A 21123-nucleotide genomic window follows, 5' to 3' on the forward strand; every position below is an offset into this window, starting at 1 on the left:
AATTTGTGCAGTTTTATTCAAAAATAATAAAAAATATAATTAAATAAATATTTAAATAAAAGTCAAATGGATCGAAATAAATAAATTAAATAACAAAATTAATACAGATCGAATGATTAAAATAAATAAATAGAAAGAAACTTAATGTAACTGAATAGAAACTAATTATTTGTCAAATTATGTTTTGTATATATTTGTATATATTAATTTTTAACAGTATAAATTGGTTTAGTTTTATACAAAAATAATAAAAAATAAATGTTAAAAGTAGTATAAAATAAAATGAGTAAAATTAAAGTAAAATACATGAATTAAATAAATAAATATTACAAGAAAGAAATGTAAAAATCAGATTAAAATAAATTAATAATGCATACTACAGTACTATTGTGAGTAACTTAATAGAAAATATTATTTTCAAATATTTTTTTTATAATATAATATATTTATAATATTAATTTGTCACAGCATAAATTGGGTCTTTAAACATAAATATAGGCTATTGTTGACTTTTACATGTTAGGATGAAGGTCCTAGACATCATTCAGTGCTGGGTTTGGAATCGAAAATCTGAAATCTCCCAAATCACCTTCAGCCAATCAACATGAGAGTCCAGAAGTGCCACACCACAGCCATGATGCATGCTGGGTAATCCTCGGGAAAAGAGCAGGATACACACACACACACACACTCATATACAGACTGACAGAGAGAGAGACATCGAGCCTGTTGTGTGTGTGTGTGTGAGAGAGAGAGCTACAGATGCTCGCCGTCGGCGCGCGGGATGCGCTCGTGAGGATGGACACATCACTCCGGACTCCTGAGGTAAGAAGATGACTGACAGCTGCGCGAGAGCTAGCCGTTAGCACCGAGGCTAATGCTAGTACTAGCCTGCTAGCATCGCCCGTGTTAATCAATGGGTTCTGATGCTACATTGAGTTTCCATGCTAACTGACTGAGTTTGCGCTTCTAAATCGCCTAGAGAATAATAACACGACTCTTACGGCAACTTTTCTCATTGTTTATAAAGACGCAGATTGTTTTGAAAGCATAAAACAGCTTATTTTACGCTGTCAGATGTAACTGCACTGCTGTGGTCAGGCTAACTGCTAACTGCTAGCCGTAATGTAAACATCCCCAAAACCGTTTCGATTCTCTCCAAAAGACTAAATGGCAGTTTAATCCGGATTTAATCTAGGATAAATACAGTTTAGGCTAAAACAGTCGTCTCATCTGGTTTGTGTAGCCTAGTTATTATGGAAAGTTGTGTCAGTTTATGTGCTGAAGGCCTGGTGTTTCTTGACAGCTGTGAAATTAAAGTCGGCTAATTTGTATTAAATTATAGTGTATTAGTGATTTGATATCTGTACTCTTAAAGTGTGTGTCTTATGTACTTGAAAACTGTCATTTTCATTTAGTATACAACAAAATGTTATCAGAAGAGTTATTGTACTACATTAAATATTCAATATTTATAGTCATTTATAGATTTAGTGGCCTTTAAATGGCTTCAATAGAGTATTTCTGTCAATCTGATCAAATGTATGATTATGTCCTTCATTGTATGTGAATTTTTATTCTTTCGATTCACAATAATATAAACCAGAACAGTAAATAAATCAATAGGAAGTCTGTTGATACCTTCTGATAGTAAAACTTTTGTATTTGTGCTAGAGTAGAGAAATATGTGGTTAAACTCCTTAATATTTGGGTCACCAAAACGGGCGTGAACGTAAATTTTTATCTTCCTGTATATAAAGCGTATATTAAATCCTAGTGTGTTACATGTTTTATAACTTTACTCTCAAAATGTGTCTTAGTTTCTTGAATTCTGTCTAGTATACAACAAAATTTGACAACAAAGCAGTTATATTACTGTTAATGTGTCTGTCAGTTTGTTCAAATCTATGAAGTTCTTCAATCTCCCATAGATTGACATATTTTTTAATTCGCATTTGCAATAATATAAACCATAACAGTAAATAATTTAATTGGAAATCTGTCTATGCTTCCTGATAGTGCATTCATTTGCATTTGTGCTAGAGTAGAGAAACTCTTTAAGCTCCATATGGGTCACTAATGTGGTGTGAATTGTGGTTTGCAAAGACCTTCCTGTATTTTAAAGTGACACAATGTCATTGTTTGACCCGCCTTTGAGCAAACAAACTCTGACGAAGTCCCCAGTACAATAGACCATTTTAAAGCCCTGTTTTATTTAGATCTGTTGTACTTTGTAAATAATTGCATTCAGTGACTGGTTTATTCATGACTTTCTGGATTGATCTGGTTCCCTTGCTCCACTTAAGTCACCACTTCTCCTATTAGCACTTAATTAGTGTCTGATTTGAAGACAATCTGTTGGTTTTACTCTCGTTGATTTGATTTGAGTTGGACAACAAGAGCCTGTCTCTGTAAATAGGCCCTTGAGCTCTATCCTAGTGAGCTGTGCCAACCAGGAGCGATTGTTTAGTGGGATTGCAATGGTTATCATTTGCGAATCGTATTCATATCAAGATTAAGATGATTTATTAATGGTTGTCTCCTCAACGATATACTCACTAAAATATAATATTTACTGTTAAAATCACTAGAGCAATAGTAAAAGTGTTTCTTGTCTTTTCAGACACCAGTAATTAGGCGTAGCACAACGCTGATGTCAAAAAACGAGGCTCATGTTAGTTAAGGAGGAAGTGTGTGTGACTGAAAATGCAGCAACTCCCTGCTGTTCTCAGTGTTGCGTTTAAAACATGCAGCGCTGCAGAAGGCGCTGACTTCCTTTGTGTGTCAGAAATCATTTACAAATGACTCTTTCCATTTCAAATTAAATATAATTACCATTTTGGACTAATCCTGTGGGCATCCTTACACTTTAATTATATTGAAAGCTGTCCAACTTACCATGTTTCATGGATTGTAGGGCTGCATGATTTAGGAAGAAAATTATTTGATAATGCATAAAAATGATTTAAAATGCATTTTTTGGGGGGGGATAAATTGTGGTTATATATCAATATGACTATAAAACAACAATAAAAATAATGCTTATCATTTTTATTATGATTATTATTATTAGTAAACAAAAATATTAAACAAAATAAGAACTATTACATTTCACTGTAAAAAAAAAAAAGGTAATTAAGAAAAATATAATTATATTTTGCAACACTACTGTATTTATTGCTGTCTTAATTTCTTCATTTTAAAATGTAAAGAAAAATCAAGCTTTTATTTTGGTGGTAAAAACACAAGGAGCTCTTAAAGCTTCTCTTTTGTTGACAACATATTTGGGAAGGTGTTTGTCACATATTGCATTCCCAAATCCACATTATAAGCGACCCAAACTCAGAGCAGATGAATAGATCGATTATTAAATTGCAAAAGCTATGATTTACTTAAACACACACACTACATGCTTCAGAGTGAAGCGTAGCACTGTGTTATACACTAGCAGCTCAATTTGAGACTAAAACACTGGATCATGAGCTGCTCACGTGTAAATGAACACAGTGCTGCGCTTCACTCTGAAACATGCAGTGCATATATTTATCTAATTAAATCACAGCCTTTGTAATTTAATAATCGCACTAAGCCATCTTGCGATTTTTGGTTTTAATTCATTTAGGCTAGTGTTGTCAAAAGGACCGAAAAGTACCTAATTACTGGTGTTTAAAAAATATTACTGAAATTTTAAAAATATGGTGCTTTGAGCGCTGTTGAGCAGATTCGTAAACACCTCTGATTGGCCATTGTGTTCACACACTCAACAGCTGTGTCTGTGATTGGCTACAATGATCAACGCTTCAAAAACATGTTGTAAATGGACATCTTCACCGAGCGCTCACACAGATACACACGGGAGTGTTTGAAAGCAGCTTTCAAAGGCTCCCGCTCACGCTTTCAAACACTTCAGAGTGCTTTCAAATGCTCCCATGCGTTGATCATTGTATCGAATCACAGACATATTGAGTGCATGAACACAATGGCCAATCAGAGGTGTTTACGAATCTCCTCAACAGCGTATAAAATGGGACATTTTTAAAATATCAGTACTGACTTGGTATCGAAGTCAGTACTTTTGACAACTCTTTCAATTAATCATGCAGTTCTAATGCATTCCATTTTATCTGCTGGGAAAACTTTCTCTAGCAATCACATCAAGAGCTAGTTCAGTCAGGACCAGTTAAGTCATAAATTACAAGAGACAAAATTTAGTCAATTTTTTATTGGCGTATTTTGCTAAAGGTACAATTTGGCGGTATGGCTCTGTTCTAAATTCACCGTCCTTTCATGAGCTCCATGAAAGCCAAGACAGGGAACAGCAGCAGCTTCTGGGGACAACCTCCCATTTTTTAACTGGGAGAGCAGCAGAAAATCCCCTATTGAGAACAGAGCATGAATCAATGACAACAGAATGACACTGATTAAGTTAAACACAAGATTAAGGAGGAGCTGGGGAGGAGGTGGGTTGCAAGCAGCGTTCAGTGGAAGCAGCCAAGCAGGCAGAGAGACGGGAGCTGCGTTTAAGTAATGCGCCTTATTTTATAGTTGCCAATGGAGTCCATAGAAGTTGGATCAGCTGATATGGGTGGGGTTGGAATTTGTGAATCAGCTGATAACGAAGCTTGACTACGAGGCCTGCCTGAACTAATGCTGACGCTTAATTTGTTGTCATAATCTTGCCTGTCTCTCATTGGACAATACTGATCTGTAAGATTAGATTTGTATTTAAAGGTTTTGCCACAGTGATTCATGATGCTTATCTAGAGAACACTTCTTTGCTTATCTGCTGCAGGCGTGAGCTCTTGGCCGTGTTTCTGCTCAGGGCCCCATGGAGCCTGACGTGATACGCATGTACTCCTCCTCTCCACCCCCGATGGAGGACGGCGTCGAGGATGACGACGATGAATTCAGTGACTTCACCGGCGTCCCGAACAGCACCAGCTTCTCGGAGTTTGACACACCCACTTCGTTCAACCAGTCTCAGGCTTTGAACGCCACTTCGCCGCCGGAGCTCTTGAGCAATGGAAGAATCGTAGGACTGTCTCCTCAACCCGCAGGGTCTACGAAGTCTAATGGGGTGGCACCTGGCGTTGGCCAGACAGGCACGCCCAATGGCAGAACAGTTAGCGTAGAGGAACTCAAAAAGTTGTCCGAGCACCAAGCTCACATCACATCCCTGGAGTTTGCAACGGGCTCTCGGACTGACAGCGACACCATTGACTGCAATGGCACCATTGAAGTGCTTACGAACGGATTTGCAACGTTAGACCAAGGAGGAAGCCCACCTACGCCACACAAAAACAACGAAATTGATGTCAGTCCAGATGATTTTGCAGATTTCTCTGCTTTTTCAAATGCTGAACACAACCAGCCTTCAAATACAGACTGGGAACATTCAAATCAACCGGCACAGAATGACATTAGCGACAGCATTGAAGTGCGAGGAGCTAGTATAGTGGACAACAGCAGGGACTCTAGAAACATAGGGTTTGGATTCCCTTTGGAAAACTCAGAAGGTCTCAGCAACGGGAACTGGAGTTTCCATGAAGGGTCGGATTTAGATCAAAGGGATCCAGAAGCTGATACTACTGAAGTGGTTAGCACAGCGCCACCGCTAGCCCTAAACGGCGTCGCTCAGAGTGAGGCTGATGACGAGGTGCCGCCCAATTCTAATGGGGAGCGATGTAGTGCTGAACAATCAGATGAGAAAGGCTCAGAGAATGAGACCGAAGAAACTGAGACAGAAACAGAGACCTCCTTCGGTCGGCCGCTATCGACAGACGCGCTTGAAGAATTTGGTGACTTTAGCACGACGGGATCCGTACCCTCGCCTCCGCTTCAGGAGGAGACGGCCACTCCGGCCGATCACAGTCAACTGGCCGAGGACGACGATGAGGATTTTGGGGATTTCGGCGACTTCGGAGACGCCAGCTCATTTAACACGACTGGATTTGCTGATTTTGACCAGCAGGGGGCCACGACACAAGTTGCTCAGTCTGAAACGGCCCCCATTCCACCGGTGGATGTTGAAGACGATGAATTTGGTGATTTTGACACATCAAAAGAACCTAGTAAAATAGATTCGGCAGGTGAGGAAGCAACAACGTTTGCGGACTTTCCTGAAAGTGACAGTTTTGCGGATTTCAGCTCCGCGCAGGTGGGCGATGCCGGTGATAACGGAGGATGGCAGGCTTTCTCTGAGCCCGATCAGAGCCAGAACGAAGGGGAATCGTGGGCAACGTTCGGGCAGGAACAAGATCCATCATGTACTGAAAAGACTAGAGACGACTGGCATGAAAGCCAACAGGTTACGGCGCCCCCTTCTGGTGCGGAGGACCGCAAAAGTTGTACAACGGTAGGTCTGATTACATAAAACACTAGTTTGATGGTTTATATTTACTGTTTTTCACTTTGCACCATTCTGTTCCTCAATGTTATTGTAAATTAAACACTGGAATTGAAAAAGGTATTGAAAACTGGCTCAGGAAATGATACCAGATTCAGGAATGTACCTGGGCTGGATGGTTTACTCTGTCTGCACGAGTGATTAAGCAGAAACAAAGCCTTTTCAGACTTCTCTATTTCATTAATTTCACTGTGCAATTTAAGTCAAAATGAAGCATTTGCTAAAAACACCAAAACACACCATGGTCTTGGTATTAAATAAATCCATCTTTCTTACACTAAGCATAAAGTTTCATAACACACATAAATATTGTGTAAAATATTCAGTTTTTCATTGCACTGTGCTATTTTCATAGATTAATGTTTTTAGTAATAAATGAAATATGATAAAAGTACACTGCTGTTCAAAAGTTTGGGGTCAGTAAGATTTATTAATGTTTTTTGAAAGAAGTCTCTTCTGTTCACCAAGGCTGCGTTTATTTGAGCAGAAATACAGTAAAAACAGTAATATTGTGGAATATTATTACAATTTAAAATAAGTGTTTTCTATTTAAATATATATTGTAAAATGTAATTTATTCCTGTGATCAAAGCTGAATTTTCAGCATCAGTACTCCAGTCTTCAGTGTCACATGATCCTTCAGAAATCATTCTGATATGCCGATTTGCTGCTCAAGAAACATTTCTGATTATTATCAATGTTGAAAACAGTTGTGCTGTTTAATATTTGTGTGGAAATGTGATCAGATGGTTCAAAAGAACAGCATTTATTTGAAATTTTTGTAACATTATGAATGTCCTTACTGTCATTTTGGATCAATTTAATGCATCCTGCTGTGTAAAAATTAATTTCTTTAAAAAAAAACTTTTGAACAGCTGTGTTTTTAATCAGTTTATTTTTATTTTATTTTTTTATCTTTATGATATTTTATGATCTTTTTCAAAAGGTTTTTGTTAAAGCTGTTGTTTTCCTCTGTGTTTTGTGCTAAGACTGCACTGTTCAGCCGTTTGGAGAAGATTTTCCAGGCCAGTTTCGAGCTGGTTCTCGCTCCTCAGGTGGAGGTAGACGTGACCTCGCTCAACTCCTTCCTCAAACCTCACACTTCAGACACATCAGAACCAGAAGACGGTGACAGAGGGACAACCAACGGGTAAGGAGCTACGAGTTTGTTTGCTGGGTGCCACAGACTTTATTGAAGTCATCATTATTTTCTGTTGTCAATGAAATGCTCTCTGTCTCCTCCTGTGGGTTTTGTAGGGCACTGCGGGACGTGTGGCAGCAGCTGCAGGATGTTAACAATGCCTACGGCCTCCGGTACCAGTGGGGCGGCTCTCACACCAATAAAGCACTGCTCTGCTCTCTTGGCATTGACACCAGAAATATAGTGAGTCGGATTGTGGGAAAACATGGGATTTGAAGAGGACGTATTATGTTTTTTTATTACATTTATTGTGTAATGTTGCTGTTTTCAAAGGGAGTTATTCTCTATCAGTAAGTGTTTCTGAACTCCCTGAAACGCCTCCATTGTAGTCTTGAGTTTTCTTCAGGGAACGAACTCGTCACAGTATTGCTCATTTTAATAATTTCCGCTCAAGGCATATGCAAATAAAGGGGCAGGGCCTGGTTGAGTTAGTTAGTAGTGTGTTGAAACTCGCAATTATGGTAAGAGGCATGACATTTCCCAAACACGCTCGAAGCGGTTGACCAATCACAACACACAGGTCCAGCTGACCAATCAGAGCACATTATGTTTTTCAGAAGGAGGGGCTTCATAGAGACAGGAATTAAACAGTTACTGAGTGTTACTGTCAGACTGGAAGAGGAGCTGCAACAATGTCAAATATGTGAAAAATAATGTGTTTTTTGAACATTCAAGCATGAACCTATTCTAGTAGAGCCCAAAAACCAAATCAAGACCTTTAAAAGGGCATAATATGGCCTCTTTAACTTTCCCTTTTCTCGACTTCTGTTTTTGTCTCTTTCTCTTCAGCTGTTCACGGGCCAAAGAAAGCAGCCTGTAATTGTGCCAATGTACGCTGCCAGTCTGGTGAGTCGAGCCCAGCTGCGTGCAAACTGTGTGTGTGTGTGTGTGATCCTGGTTTATTTTAAACGTCCTCTTGAGTGCATTTGTGTTTAATCAATCATCTTTGACAACTGTTGGCCTGCAGGGGATGCTGGAACCCACGAAAGAGCCGGTGAAGCCTGTCTCTGCCGCTGAAATGATCGCCTCAATAGCACAATCTCCTTCAGTCGCCACAGAGTTGAACACCTGTCCACCAGACACCGCCCAGGTGAGCGCCTTCGCTAACCTTCATCTGTTGAAACTAGGGCTGTCGATTCAACGTGTTAATTAGATCAATTAATTATGGTGAAAATAGCGTGTTAAAATTAGTCCCCAGACCTATGTAGATCATCTGACATTTCATTCAGTTGATGACGAATATGAAGCAGGGCAACAACTCTCTGCTGAGCCAATAGGATGTAGTCAGAAAGTCCCTAAAATTCAAGGTATGGGGCAAAACATGCACCTGTTTGAGTTTTTGTCTCATATTTACAGATCATATGATATAGTTAAGCACTCAATCACGAGTGCTGTTTTTCTCTCCCAAATAGCACGAGTGCAAATGTGATATTGATTTTATACAACAGTTCAGTAAATAAGAAGTTAATAATGTGTTATTTCAGACACAATATTGTCTGTTTTGCTCAATTTTGCCAACGAAAATATGAAGTCAAAATCTCTGAGCAACACTACGGCATTTCAATTCTGAATCTGCGTTTTGAACGAATCGGGTGAACTATTATTAGGCATGTTGGACTTGAAGTGGTGCTGCACAGACCAATCGGTGAAAGACATCAAAAGCATACAGAGCCGTCTGCTCTAATCACTCTCGCTGTACTGTAAATTTGATGTGCGATTAATCTGCGATTAATTAGAGAATTGTTTGGAAATGGTAATATTGCAGCATATCGCACAGCTCTATATGTAAAGTTGGATATATAAATATATAAAAAGTTTTTTTGTGCACTCTCACATTTCTTTAGTGTACTTTTAATTTGTTCCATTTATGTAAATCTTCAGTAAAAATCTTGCGCGAAGGACCTTGAACTTTGCATTTGTTTGGTGTGCGGATTACCCTTTTCTACTTATATTGTATATATAGATTATCCAACTTTATCTGCATACTCTATGTATACTCAGATAAAGCAAAATATATACTGTATTGAAAATCTCAATTGCATGATTGTTTATCATTGCAAAATGTAACTATTGTTCAGCTCTTTATATATAGTTGGATATACAAGTATGTACAATTTTAACTGCATACATACAGTACACTTGCGTAACGCAATTATATACTTTATAGCAAATCTCAACTTATGCGATTGTGTATATCATTGCAAAAAGTAATGATATAAAAGTACATTTTATCTCCTAGCTCTTTATATTAAGGTGGATATATAACTTTATTCGCATACATAAAGTACACTTGTGCGGGATGATATATACTATATATCAAATCTCACAAAAATGTAAACTATATTATAAAGTTTTATTATTTTTGCATTGTTTTTGTGACAAAACATCCTAAATCAGTAGCTACCACAATTTATAGCATCCCTTTCTTGACTCATATTATTATTTTCATATTATAAAAATGCAAAAAAACATATTTCTAAGGGTAATATGTTAATCACTAAATTAGATAATAAACCACGCGCTGCACATTTAAAAAGAAATCAGATAACTTTAGAACAGATGTTATACATCAAGTTTTTATTTTTATTTTACTTTTGTAAAATGTGATATGTTGTCTTTTTTTCCGTCAGGAGTCTCTTCCTCCCGTTCAGTTTGACTGGAGCAGCAGTGGCCTTACAAACCCTCTGGACGGTAACAACGATCTGTTGTTTCTCTCACTAACATCACAGAGAAGAATGGAAAAAACTAAGCTTTTCTTGTTCTTGAATGTCTGGCAATGTGAAACTAACCTGTTGATTAACAGATGTACAGTAACCGTCTCCATGTTTGTGCTGGATGTTCATGTACTCTTCATGAATCGCTAACAGAAAAGAGCACTAAACTGGTCATGTAGTTTTCATCACTAATCCAGATCTGAGCATATGCCAACTTCTGCTTTCCTGTTTTCTCTCTCTCTGTCCGTAACCCTTCTCCTCTCTTTCACCATCCCTCGTTCTCTCTAAAGCGAGTGGAGGCTCGTCTCTGCTCAACCTCGATTTTTTCGGCCCCGTGGACGAGTCACCCTCCGGCACAGCCACCTCCATACCAGGTTTGCTGTTTAACACCAGTGCTGTCTGTGTGTTCTTGATTTCTGCTCTATTTGCATCTATATCTTTAACCGTCTATTCAAACGATCGTTTTCACATGCGTACAAATGGTAATGTATCACAAAAGTGTGCTGATATGCTTGTGATGGTGTGCAGGAGTGGATCCGGAGCTGTATGAGTTGACCCAAGCGAAGCTGGACGTCAGCGGGAGCAGCAGTAGGGTCGTGGATGCGTTCGCTCGCCTCATGTCGACCGTCGAGAAGACCAGCACCTCCACCAGGTCAGTGAGCCTCACTCATTCACTCTACTGTTGGCATGGACTCATTTTTACACAAAATTGAAACAATTGCAGCTGTTTGAAACTTTTATTGTTATATTGCATACTTGTATGTGCTGCACATACTGTTTTTTTATGTGCAGCAGTAGGTTTTTATTTACTGTCCAGTTTTTATCCTTAGAAGTATGGTTATTTTGCATTTTTAATCTTACTTTGTGTGGCAATTTTTTAATTTTGTAAGTCTGATCAAATATTAAGTCAAGAAAGGGATGATATAAATTGTGGTACCTACTAATTTAGGATTTTGTGTCACAAATGTAATAAAAATGATTTTTTTAAAAAAATGTAGAAAAGCTGTTCTAATGTTTTATGTCTGTTCTGATCAGTCTTATCTGCCTGATCTCTCTGAGGTCTTTCTCTGATTTGTCTCGACTTTTTTTCTGATCTGTCTGGTTGGCTTCTGGTCTGTTTGTGATCTCTGATCTCGCTTTCTTCAATCAGTTGTCTGCATCTATCTGATCTCTCTGATCTCGTTCTTTCTCTGATCTGATTTCTCTGATATGTCTGATCTCCCTCCCTGATATATCTGATCTCTCTCTTTGATCTTTCTGATTTCTCCCTGATCTCTTTGTGTTGTCTTTTCAATCAGTCTGATCTCTTTGTATCTGTCTGATCTCTTCCTGTCTGATCTTTCTATATTTTTCTTATGTCTAAACTCTTTCTGATGTCTGATCTCTTTCTAAGATTTCTGATCTATTTCTATATTTTTATCAATCTGATCTCTTTCATATTTTTATCTGTCGGATCTCTTTTCTGTCTGATCTCTCTCTGATCTGTCTAATCTCGTTCTGTCTGATCTCTCTATCTGATCTCTTTCTGTCTGATCTCTCATCTGTCTGATCTCTGATCTGTCTGATCTTTCTGTCTATCTGATCTCTCTGATCTGTCTGATCTTTCTGATCTGATCTCTTTCTGTCTGATCTCTTTGTCTGTCTGATCTCTTTCTGTATGTCTGATCTCTTTCTGTCTGTCTGATCTGTCTATCTGATCTTTCTGATCTCTTTCTGTCTGTCTGATCTCTTTCTGTCTGATCTCTCTCTGATCTGTCTGATCTCTCTCTGATCTGTCTGATCTTTCTGTCTGTCTGATCTCTCTGATCTCTTTCTGTCTGATCTCTTTTATGATATTTTTATCTGTATGATCTCTTTCTGTCTGATCTCTTTGTCTATCAGATCTCTCTGATCTGTCAGATCGCTCTTCTGATTTCTCCCTGATCTCTTTGTGATGTCTCTTCAATCAGTCTGATCTCTTTGTATCTGTATGATCTCTTCCTGTCTGATCTTTCTATATTTTTCTTATGTCTAAACTCTTTCTGATGTCTGATCTCTTTCTATGATTTCTGATCTCTTTCTATATTTTTCTTATCAATCTGATCTCTTTCATATTTTTATCTGTCTGATCTCTTTTCTGTCTGATCTCTCTCTGATCTGTCTAATCTCGTTCTGTCTGATCTCTCTATCTGATCTCTTTCTGTCTGATCTCTCATCTGTCTGATCTCTGATCTGTCTGATCTTTCTGTCTATCTGATCTCTCTGATCTGTCTGATCTTTCTGATCTGATCTCTTTCTGTCTGATCTCTTTGTCTGTCTGATCTCTTTCTGTATGTCTGATCTCTTTCTGTCTGTCTGATCTGTCTATCTGATCTTTCTGATCTCTTTCTGTCTGTCTGATCTCTTTCTGTCTGATCTCTCTCTGATCTGTCTGATCTCTCTCTGATCTGTCTGATCTTTCTGTCTGTCTGATCTCTCTGATCTCTTTCTGTCTGATCTCTTTTATGATATTTTTATCTGTATGATCTCTTTCTGTCTGATCTCTTTGTCTATCAGATCTCTCTGATCTGTCAGATCGCTCTTCTGATTTCTCCCTGATCTCTTTGTGATGTCTCTTCAATCAGTCTGATCTCTTTGTATCTGTATGATCTCTTCCTGTCTGATCTTTCTATATTTTTCTTATGTCTAAACTCTTTCTGATGTCTGATCTCTTTCTATATTTTTCTTATCAATCTGATCTCTTTCATATTTTTATCTGTCTGATCTCTCTATGATGTCTAACCTCATTCTGTCTGATCTCTCTATCTGATCTCTCTGATCTTTCTGTATGTCTGACCTCTCTGTCTATCTAATTTCTTTCTGTCTGTCTGATCTCTCTCTGATCTTTCTGTCTATCTGATCTCTCTCTGTCTGATCTCTTTCATGATATTTTATCTGTCTGATCTCTTTCTGTATGATCTCTTTGTCTATCAGATCTCTCTGATCTGTCTGATCTTTCTGTCTATATGATCTATCTGATCTGTCTGATCTCTCTCTGTCTGATCTCTTTCTGTCTGATCTCTTTCATGATATTTTATCTGTCTGATCTCTTTGTCTATCAGATCTCTCTGATCTGTCTGATCTTTCTATATTTTTCTTTTCTGTCAGTTCACTCTGATCTGTCTGGTCTTTCTAATGATATCTGATCTCTTTCTGTGACGTTTCTCTCATCGGTCTGATCTCTCTCAGCAGAAAGCCTGTGCAGAAGGAGGAGAATCTGAGCGAAGAGGCTCGGCGAGTGATCGCAGGCCTGCCGGATCTGTCGTTCATGCAGGCTAAAGTCCTCATGTTTCCCTCCACGCTGACTCCTCTCCTGCCCTCCTCCACGCCCGACTGATGTGTTCTTCTCTTCCTTTCACCTCTCTTTCTCTGTGTATCGCTCTCCAGTCTTCACGATACTGACAGTTATATGATTTTAATTTCATCCTTTTGGTTTTCTAGTTCTTTTTTTTTTGTTATTTACTTGAGCGTTTTTAAGTTCAAATACATCATCCTATGTAAGAGAGATAATCGGCTAACGATCGATCGCTTTAGAGAAGAAAAGACTAGATCATTTTATTAGGAAAAGAGTTTGTGTTTATATTAGAGCCAATCTGTATATAATCAGGGATGAGAGTTTCCTTTTGAGTATCCTTTACAGATAAGTTAGTGTGTATGAGAGAGAGAGAAAGAGAAAGAGGCACTATTTGTTTTCGGTTGTTTGTTTTTATGAAACACTGGCTTAAAAGTCCTTCATTGGCACAAATGTTGATGTGAATGATCTGATTTATATTTGGATATATTAATGCATAGTTATATCGACTTGAAATCAAACCGCCTGCAAAATTTTCTTTCGATTTTGTGTTACAAAGGCCTTAGATTTTAAACGTTTTGGCTATTCCATTACAATCAATATTGGTATTACTTGTAGGTTTTAGTTTTTTGATTTCACACATGCATTAGTGAACACAGAAGACTAGTTTAACAATTAACTTGCTTTCCAGACTGTAGACGAGTCTTTCAACAACTATAGAAACGACAGCTTTTCTTCAATATTTTGCTGCTCGTATTTTTCAGTTCTTATTTTGTTGTTTATTTTTTAATGTAAGTTGAAACCACTGGCTTTGGACTGTAATGTAGTGAAGGAATCGTTGAATGAATGATTAACTTGAATATATATATATAGCTGTATTGAGAATAAGGGACCAATATCTGCTGTAACGTTTTGCTCATTTCCCTGTTATCATTGTGTTTTTGGTCATGCTGTATCTGTGTTTTATTTAATCTGCCAAATCCTAAGCGACTCTTTTAGGAGGACATCTGCCATCACAGCGGTCCTGTACACCAGGAGTGCATCATGGGAAATGTTCACCAGAAACATCTGTAAAGAGTTTCCCATCTTTTGGCTTTTTTCTCCCAGTTCTTTTTTTTTTGTGTGTGTCATTGTATATTCTGTCTCCTGGAGGATTTTGCACATTGTAAAGATATACGGAAGAACTGCTTACATAGTTAACTGTGGCTTCGGACTGTGTACAGTCAAACTATGGAACATGTAAAAATTGTTATGGGAAAATTCCTATGGAAAACTCATACAGATGAATGATATCTCTAAAGAGCCTGTACCGAGGTCAATCGCGCATGCCTGGGTTCTTTGAAAAAAAACAAACTAGTGTGTAAATTTTCTTTAAGTGTACACAAGAAATTAAAATAATTTAAGAGAAAATGCTGTTTCGGTGTGAAATCTTGTCACATGTCTCTATTTTACTGGTTTATTTTAGTGCTGTCAATCGATTTAAAAAACGAACTAATCAAATTTTTTCTGTAATTAATCCCGATTAAACACATTGGAGTATTTTTATATTGTAATAATTTCACAGTTACTCTCTATATTAATGTAGAAACATTCATATACGAAATTGACTTTTTAAAACATTAATTATAGACATCCAACATTACAGTACAACTAAAATCTATCAATTTCAACATTTATTAGGCATTAATTTAGGTGAACTTCAAACAATCTTCACATAAACCCGTTATAATATCATATTTACCTGTGGCCTGTCTAACAAGTAGGAAATATACAGAAATTCAATAAAGTTCAAACACTTTACAGTCTACAGTATAGATTAATCCTTATTAAAGCAACAATTTTCTCTTACCTTTGTTCTTATCATTAATGACAGATATTACTGGTGTATTAGGCTGCTGTCACTTTAAGAGCTGCTGTTGCCGAATATGACGCTCATCTCATTTTCTCACAAGTTCATTTTAGACAGTATTTAACTCATTTAAGACTGCTCTTATGAGGATACTCGACAAAACAGGCATTTTGTCATAATTCTGTGTTATTGTTTGTTCGAGCGCGAAAAAGAACTCTATAATGGCGAGCGTCTTTCTGTGCATGCGAGTCATGTGTCACATGACAGCGCGTTCTTGTTTGACTTGTGACGCTAGAATGGTTTAAAAGCATTTGTGTGAATAAGAGCGATCGTATAATGTAACGCTAGCCAAATTTTGACAGAAAAAAAAGGATATTGCGCTAAACTTAAAAAATTAATCGCATGCATTGACGTGCAAATTTTGATAGCACTAGTTTATTTTGAAAGGACAAACTGAAAGACATTTTATTTTGAAATTTCTTTTATTTTAACATTTTAAATACTAAAATAATGTAATTCGTATTAAATTTCCACAAGAAAAAAGAGTATTAAAATATCACTTTATAACATTATAATGAAATTACAAAATGGCTGCAATATATTACATCACGTTGAGCACCCTCTGCTACAGTATCAAAATAAATATATGAACATATGCATATACATTGCCATAGTAACCTTTTTGCAGTACATACCATAATACAGAAAAATTGACTTCCTGATACAAATACAAAAAGTATAATTTGCACGTCAAATTATGACCCAACCAAAACCTCCATAATGTGATCCAGTTCGTTCAGATCAAGTTTGAAAGTCTGATTAGACGGAAGAGCTGATTGGCTCGCCCCACCGTTTCCGTAACCAGTGAGTGTCTTAACAAAGTCGTCCGTTACCATGGAAATGACTCTCGACGTGCCTGAGGTCCCACTCAGGGATGAACTGCAGGGGGTGTTGTCAAACAGGATGTTGTCTATTTCCGTGAACAGGAAATCGTCCAATGAGAAATCAGCGAGAAATGAGGGGGTGTGGCTTAATGCTGACTGGGCGGAGTCAGAGAGAGCGATAGGTGGGTCCACACTGCTGTGCATTTCAGAAAGATCAGGATCTGTATTTCTCGATTCACCTGAATGAATCAAGTTAGTGCTGCTAGTGATATCTGGCATGTTCTGGTCTGATGTGAGTGAGCGAGCCGCCTCTGTAGAAAACAAAGCTGTTATTCCCACTGTCGGACACAGAGATTCAATTTCGGCCAGGGCTGCGCTGAAGCTGTCCTTTATAACGGGGGATGAAGGGGGCTGCTGTCTGGGAACAGATGGGGGCAGAAGGACCCCCTCCTCCCCTCTCAGCTCGTCCTGGATGTGTCTGAGTGTGTTCGTGATGAGCACCCTGCGGGCCAGGCCCGGGTCCGTGTGTCCTGGGTGGCTGTGCAGCTTCAGCAGGGAGAGGTTGAGCACGGTCTGCCGCTGGAGCCAGTAGCAGGTTGGCGACACTTCCTGAGGGGAGGCCATCTTCATGACGCCATTCTCTTCCTCCTGCTCCAACTTCCGCTTCAGGCCTTTACCCAACATGTAGCGTGTATCTAAGAGAGAAAGACGCAGTAATGAAGCATTCATATTTTAATCAATATATATTTATAATTTATGATTATACTTAAAATATTTGTATTTATTAATTTGTTTTTATTTCAAATCTATAGTATTTTACTTAAAGGGTTAGTTCACCCAAAAATGAAAATTGACGTTTCACACCCGTAAGACTTTCGTTCATCTTCAAAACACAAATTAAGATATTTTTGATGAAATCTGATGGCTCAGTGAGGCCTGCGTAGCCAGCAATGACATTTCCTCTCTCAAGATCCATTAATGTACTAAAAACATCTTTAAATCGGTTCATGTGAATACATTGATTCTACCTTAATAATATAAAGCAATAAGAATATTTTTTGTGCGCCAAAAAAACTAAACTTTTTAACAATATCTAGTGATGGCTGATTTCAAAACACTGCTTCATGAAGCTTTGGAGCTTTACGAATCAAATCAGTGGTTCGGATTGCCAAAGTCACATGATTTCAGCAGTTTGGCGGTTTGATACGCAATTCGAATCACTGATTCGACTCAAAAGATTCATAACGCTCTAAAGCAGTGCTTTTAAATCTGCCATCACTAGATATTATGAAAAAGTTGTTTTGAGTTTTTTTGCCGCATAAAATTTTTTTGTTACTTTATAATATTAATATTTAACCACTGTACTCACATGAACTGATTTAAATATGTTTTTTAGTACCTTTATGGATCTTGAGAGATGAAGTACTACTGTTGGCTATGCAGGCCTCGCTGAATATCTTAATTTGTGTTCTGAAGAAGTTCTGAAGAAGGTCTTACGGGTGTGGAACGACATGATGATGAGTAATAAATGACATTATTTTCATTTCTGGGTGAACTAAGCCTTTAAAGTAATGTGTAAATATTTTAATGATAAATTTTAATGAACAACTGAAAGTAACAAATTGCCAATTGTTTCAGTTTTCTACAGTATATATTTAAAATGTTTTTTTTTTTATTTTAAAAACAAAATAAATGTAATAAAATTATCAGATTTATTGTTAAAGTTATTAAATATTTTAATATTAATAACTTGATTATTAAATTTAATCAATACAATTGAATGTATTAAAACAGTAAAAATATTATTTCAAAATGTATATTTTATTTTTATTGAAATGTTTTCCATAGTAACAAACAGTATTTAATTAAAAATAACAAAAAATACAAAAATGTTAAAATATATTAATATATCTTAATTATTAAATTTAATGAATAAAATTGACTAATAAAATTATATATATTAAACAATATTTTTTAATAATTTGAAACATTTTAAACATTTTATTAATAAATGAAGTTAACAAATGAACTTTATTGGTTAAAAGACAGTATTACATATATTAATATTAAGATTTTGCTCAAATGAACATTTGGTCAAAAAACAGAGCTATAGTTCCTGATTTTTAGATAAAACAAAGAAGAAAATAATATTGCTCTTTATAGAATAGCCAAATACACAGTACTTTCCACTTACTCAGCATCCATCAAACATTTCTGACTACACATATGACTTTTCTCTTCAAACTCTGTGATTACTGTAAATCACAACGCTTGCTTTAAGTTGCATCACTTCCTCCCATCAGCTGATTGGTTGGTTGTTATGGCTAATCGTGTGTAACATCAAACTAAAAATGACAAACAATCATGTGTAGTTCATGTGAACAACAGCCAGAGCCTGAGTCACACTGACACAAAAGCTCACTGGATTCTAGAACCTTTAGTAAATTCTGTAATTCTACAACTCTAAATTCAGACTTTTACGTTCGAATCTCTTTCGTTCTTTGCTGAGTGACGAGATAATTCTGCAGAAGTTATGTCATAGTGTGCACATATATATATATATATATATATATATATATATATATATATATATATATATATATATATATATATATGAAGTTTGCAGTTGACGACACTGAACAGACATGCAGAAACGAACCAAACGTGAATCTAAAAGCTCTGTTTTGGCATCACTGAGTGGATATTCACACGAATACATTATTTCATGGCAAATCTTTTAATTAGTTTGCTGCTTGTGGAGCAACCGCTCGCGAAGGACTGTTAACGCAAACTTTAGTTCTTCTAGTGCTGAACGCAGTGAAGTGAACCCGTGACATTTAGAGCTGCACGCCCACATTATATCAGCTCAAAGTGAAACCTCAGCTGGCTTACAGTAAAATGAAAGCTTCAGGGCTGTCTAATACTTTTTCAAGTAAACCAACAAGTAACGAGAATACAATAGGCCTATCTGAAACGTGATTAATAGCATTAAGACCATGACCAGCTGCAGTACATACTGCACAATGGCTCGAGTTTCGTGTCCGTTTACTACTCATTTATGAGCTTTAAAACCCTCGTGTTTTACTTTCAAGTCAATCCAAAACATTTGAGACATTCAATACATTACAATAGTATGTAAATAAAACCACCGCACAGTCATACATAACAAGTTTTCACCTTTATATCCAATTTTTACCCTTCGTGTTCTTTGTATTTTTAATAAAAATAACCATAACGATTAAATATGTTTTCTAACGCTTCATAATGAATCACGAGTAACAGTTACAATGAACTGGTTTGTAAGAGTAAAAAGTACATCATAAACTTACCGCATGCAGGTCAAACGAGGACTTCAAGCTACTCATCGGACTCGTATATCGTGTCACTCTGGTCCCGTTCGACTCGCGCGACTCTATTCGGTGTGTAAATTAAAGCGTTTGCAGCGCGCGCTCACGTAAAGCTCGTGAAGTCACTCGTTCCAGTCATCGGACGGACGAATCTATTCCGCCTTCAAGAAACCCGCAAGCGGAGTCTTCAGGAGTGACGTAAGGCTCGCAGATGTCGACTGATGAACGAATCATTTGAATCGATTCGTTTGAATGATTCGGTACACCCGATTCGAGAAACGTTTTTGCTGCTCGTATGCAATACAAACCGTTAAATATGGTAATAGCTGGAACAAACAGCTATAAACCAAAGTCCCTTTCAAGGAAAGTCTGTTCACTCGGCGACCGTATTTGCAATAACTCCTCCAGGCAGGTATTTCGGCGTCCATTTGAATGGGGGAATCCTGAAATCTCAAAAACTGCTCGGTTGAACTCAAAATTAAATAATATTTCAAATCAGCAACAAAATCTGACATGAAATGTCTCGTAAATGTTGTTTCAAATAGGGTTAAAAAAGCTTATTTTTATGGCAAGACGAGCCAATGCGCATGTGCAGACGAGCCAATGTGCGCATAAGCGTGAGTTAGGTTTCTATGGCAACCGGAGCTTCTAAGGGCAGCTGCAGTGACGCAATGACTTTATCAATCGGTGATTGGCTCTTTTACTTAGAAGGCGGGATAACATTCCGCCATATTGTGCGTTGCAGTTTCATAACTATATCTGTAGTCTTTATATAAACTAATTTATTAACTTACTACTACAGGCATTTTACGATTGACAAGCAAGATCATAATTGGTGCAAAGTTTATCCATTATTTAATCCCCCTGAAATCAAAATGTAAGTTTTTTAGCTTTTATTATGAATATGTTAGCCTTAAAGGAACACTCCACTCCACTTTTTTTTTTTTTTTTTTTGAAAATAGGCTAATTTTCCAACTCCCCTAGAATTAAACAGTTGAGTTTTACCGTTTTCTAATCTATTCAGCCGATCTCCGGGTCTGGCTGAACCACTTTTAGCATAGCTTAGCATAGTTCATTGAATCTGATTAGACCGTTAGCATCTTGTTCAAAAATGACCAAAGAGTAGTTACATTGTGTACTAAGACTGACGGAGAATGAAAAGTTGGAACTTTTGCAAGGAACTTTGCTGCCCATGGGTGCAGCAGGCGCAATGATATTACGCAGCGCCTCTATTTTAAATAGGAAAAATATCGAAACTCTTTGGTCATTTTTGAGCGAGATGCTAACAGTCTCATCAGATTCAATAATCTATGCTAAGCTATGCTAAAAGTGGTACCGCCAGACACGTAGATTGGCTGAATGGATTTGAAAATGGTAAAACTCAACTGTTTAACTCTAGGGGAGTTGGAAAA

At 37.3% G+C, this 21123-nt stretch overlaps 2 protein-coding genes across 5 annotated transcripts; one reads left to right on the forward strand and one right to left on the reverse strand.

Moving 5' to 3' along the window:
• The first annotated feature begins 662 nt into the window (after nt 1–662).
• Nucleotides 663–15033, forward strand: aftpha (aftiphilin a). Of its 4 annotated transcripts, none has more exons than XM_067404479.1 (10): nt 663–825; nt 4793–6355; nt 7396–7556; nt 7664–7790; nt 8397–8453; nt 8575–8697; nt 10238–10298; nt 10612–10695; nt 10850–10973; nt 13529–15033. In XM_067404479.1, exons 2-10 carry the CDS (start codon nt 4829–4831, stop codon nt 13674–13676), a joined length of 2412 nt encoding a protein of 803 aa, XP_067260580.1. In that variant the 5' UTR covers nt 663–825; nt 4793–4828; the 3' UTR covers nt 13677–15033. The 4 variants fall into 4 exon arrangements, with proteins under 4 accessions (XP_067260580.1, XP_067260581.1, XP_067260582.1 ...); XM_067404480.1 differs by having other exon boundaries at nt 13532–15033; XM_067404481.1 differs by lacking the exon at nt 10612–10695.
• Nucleotides 15034–15921: 888 nt separating this feature from the next.
• On the reverse strand, nt 15922–19915 carry sertad2a (SERTA domain containing 2a). Its single transcript, XM_067404989.1, has 2 exons — nt 19694–19915; nt 15922–17059 (listed from the first exon to the last, which is right to left on the reverse strand). Exon 2 carries the CDS (start codon nt 17046–17048, stop codon nt 16236–16238), a length of 813 nt encoding a protein of 270 aa, XP_067261090.1. The 5' UTR covers nt 17049–17059; nt 19694–19915; the 3' UTR covers nt 15922–16235.
• Between the last annotated feature and the right edge of the window lie 1208 nt (nt 19916–21123).

The sequence above is a fragment of the Chanodichthys erythropterus genome, chromosome 12 (assembly GCF_024489055.1).
Source record: "Chanodichthys erythropterus isolate Z2021 chromosome 12, ASM2448905v1, whole genome shotgun sequence".
NCBI lineage: Eukaryota > Metazoa > Chordata > Actinopteri > Cypriniformes > Xenocyprididae > Chanodichthys > Chanodichthys erythropterus.

Excerpts from the sequence above, each read along its gene's own strand:
- aftpha (XM_067404479.1), top strand. The coding sequence starts at position 4,829 with ATGGAGCCTGACGTGATACGCATGTACTCCTCCTCTCCACCCCCGATG. Across the intron at positions 7,791-8,396 it reads GCATTGACACCAGAAATATA|CTGTTCACGGGCCAAAGAAA; the intron begins GTGAGTCGGATT and ends CTTTCTCTTCAG. Across the intron at positions 10,696-10,849 it reads CACAGCCACCTCCATACCAG|GAGTGGATCCGGAGCTGTAT; the intron begins GTTTGCTGTTTA and ends GATGGTGTGCAG.
- sertad2a (XM_067404989.1), bottom strand. The coding sequence starts at position 17,048 with ATGTTGGGTAAAGGCCTGAAGCGGAAGTTGGAGCAGGAGGAAGAGAAT.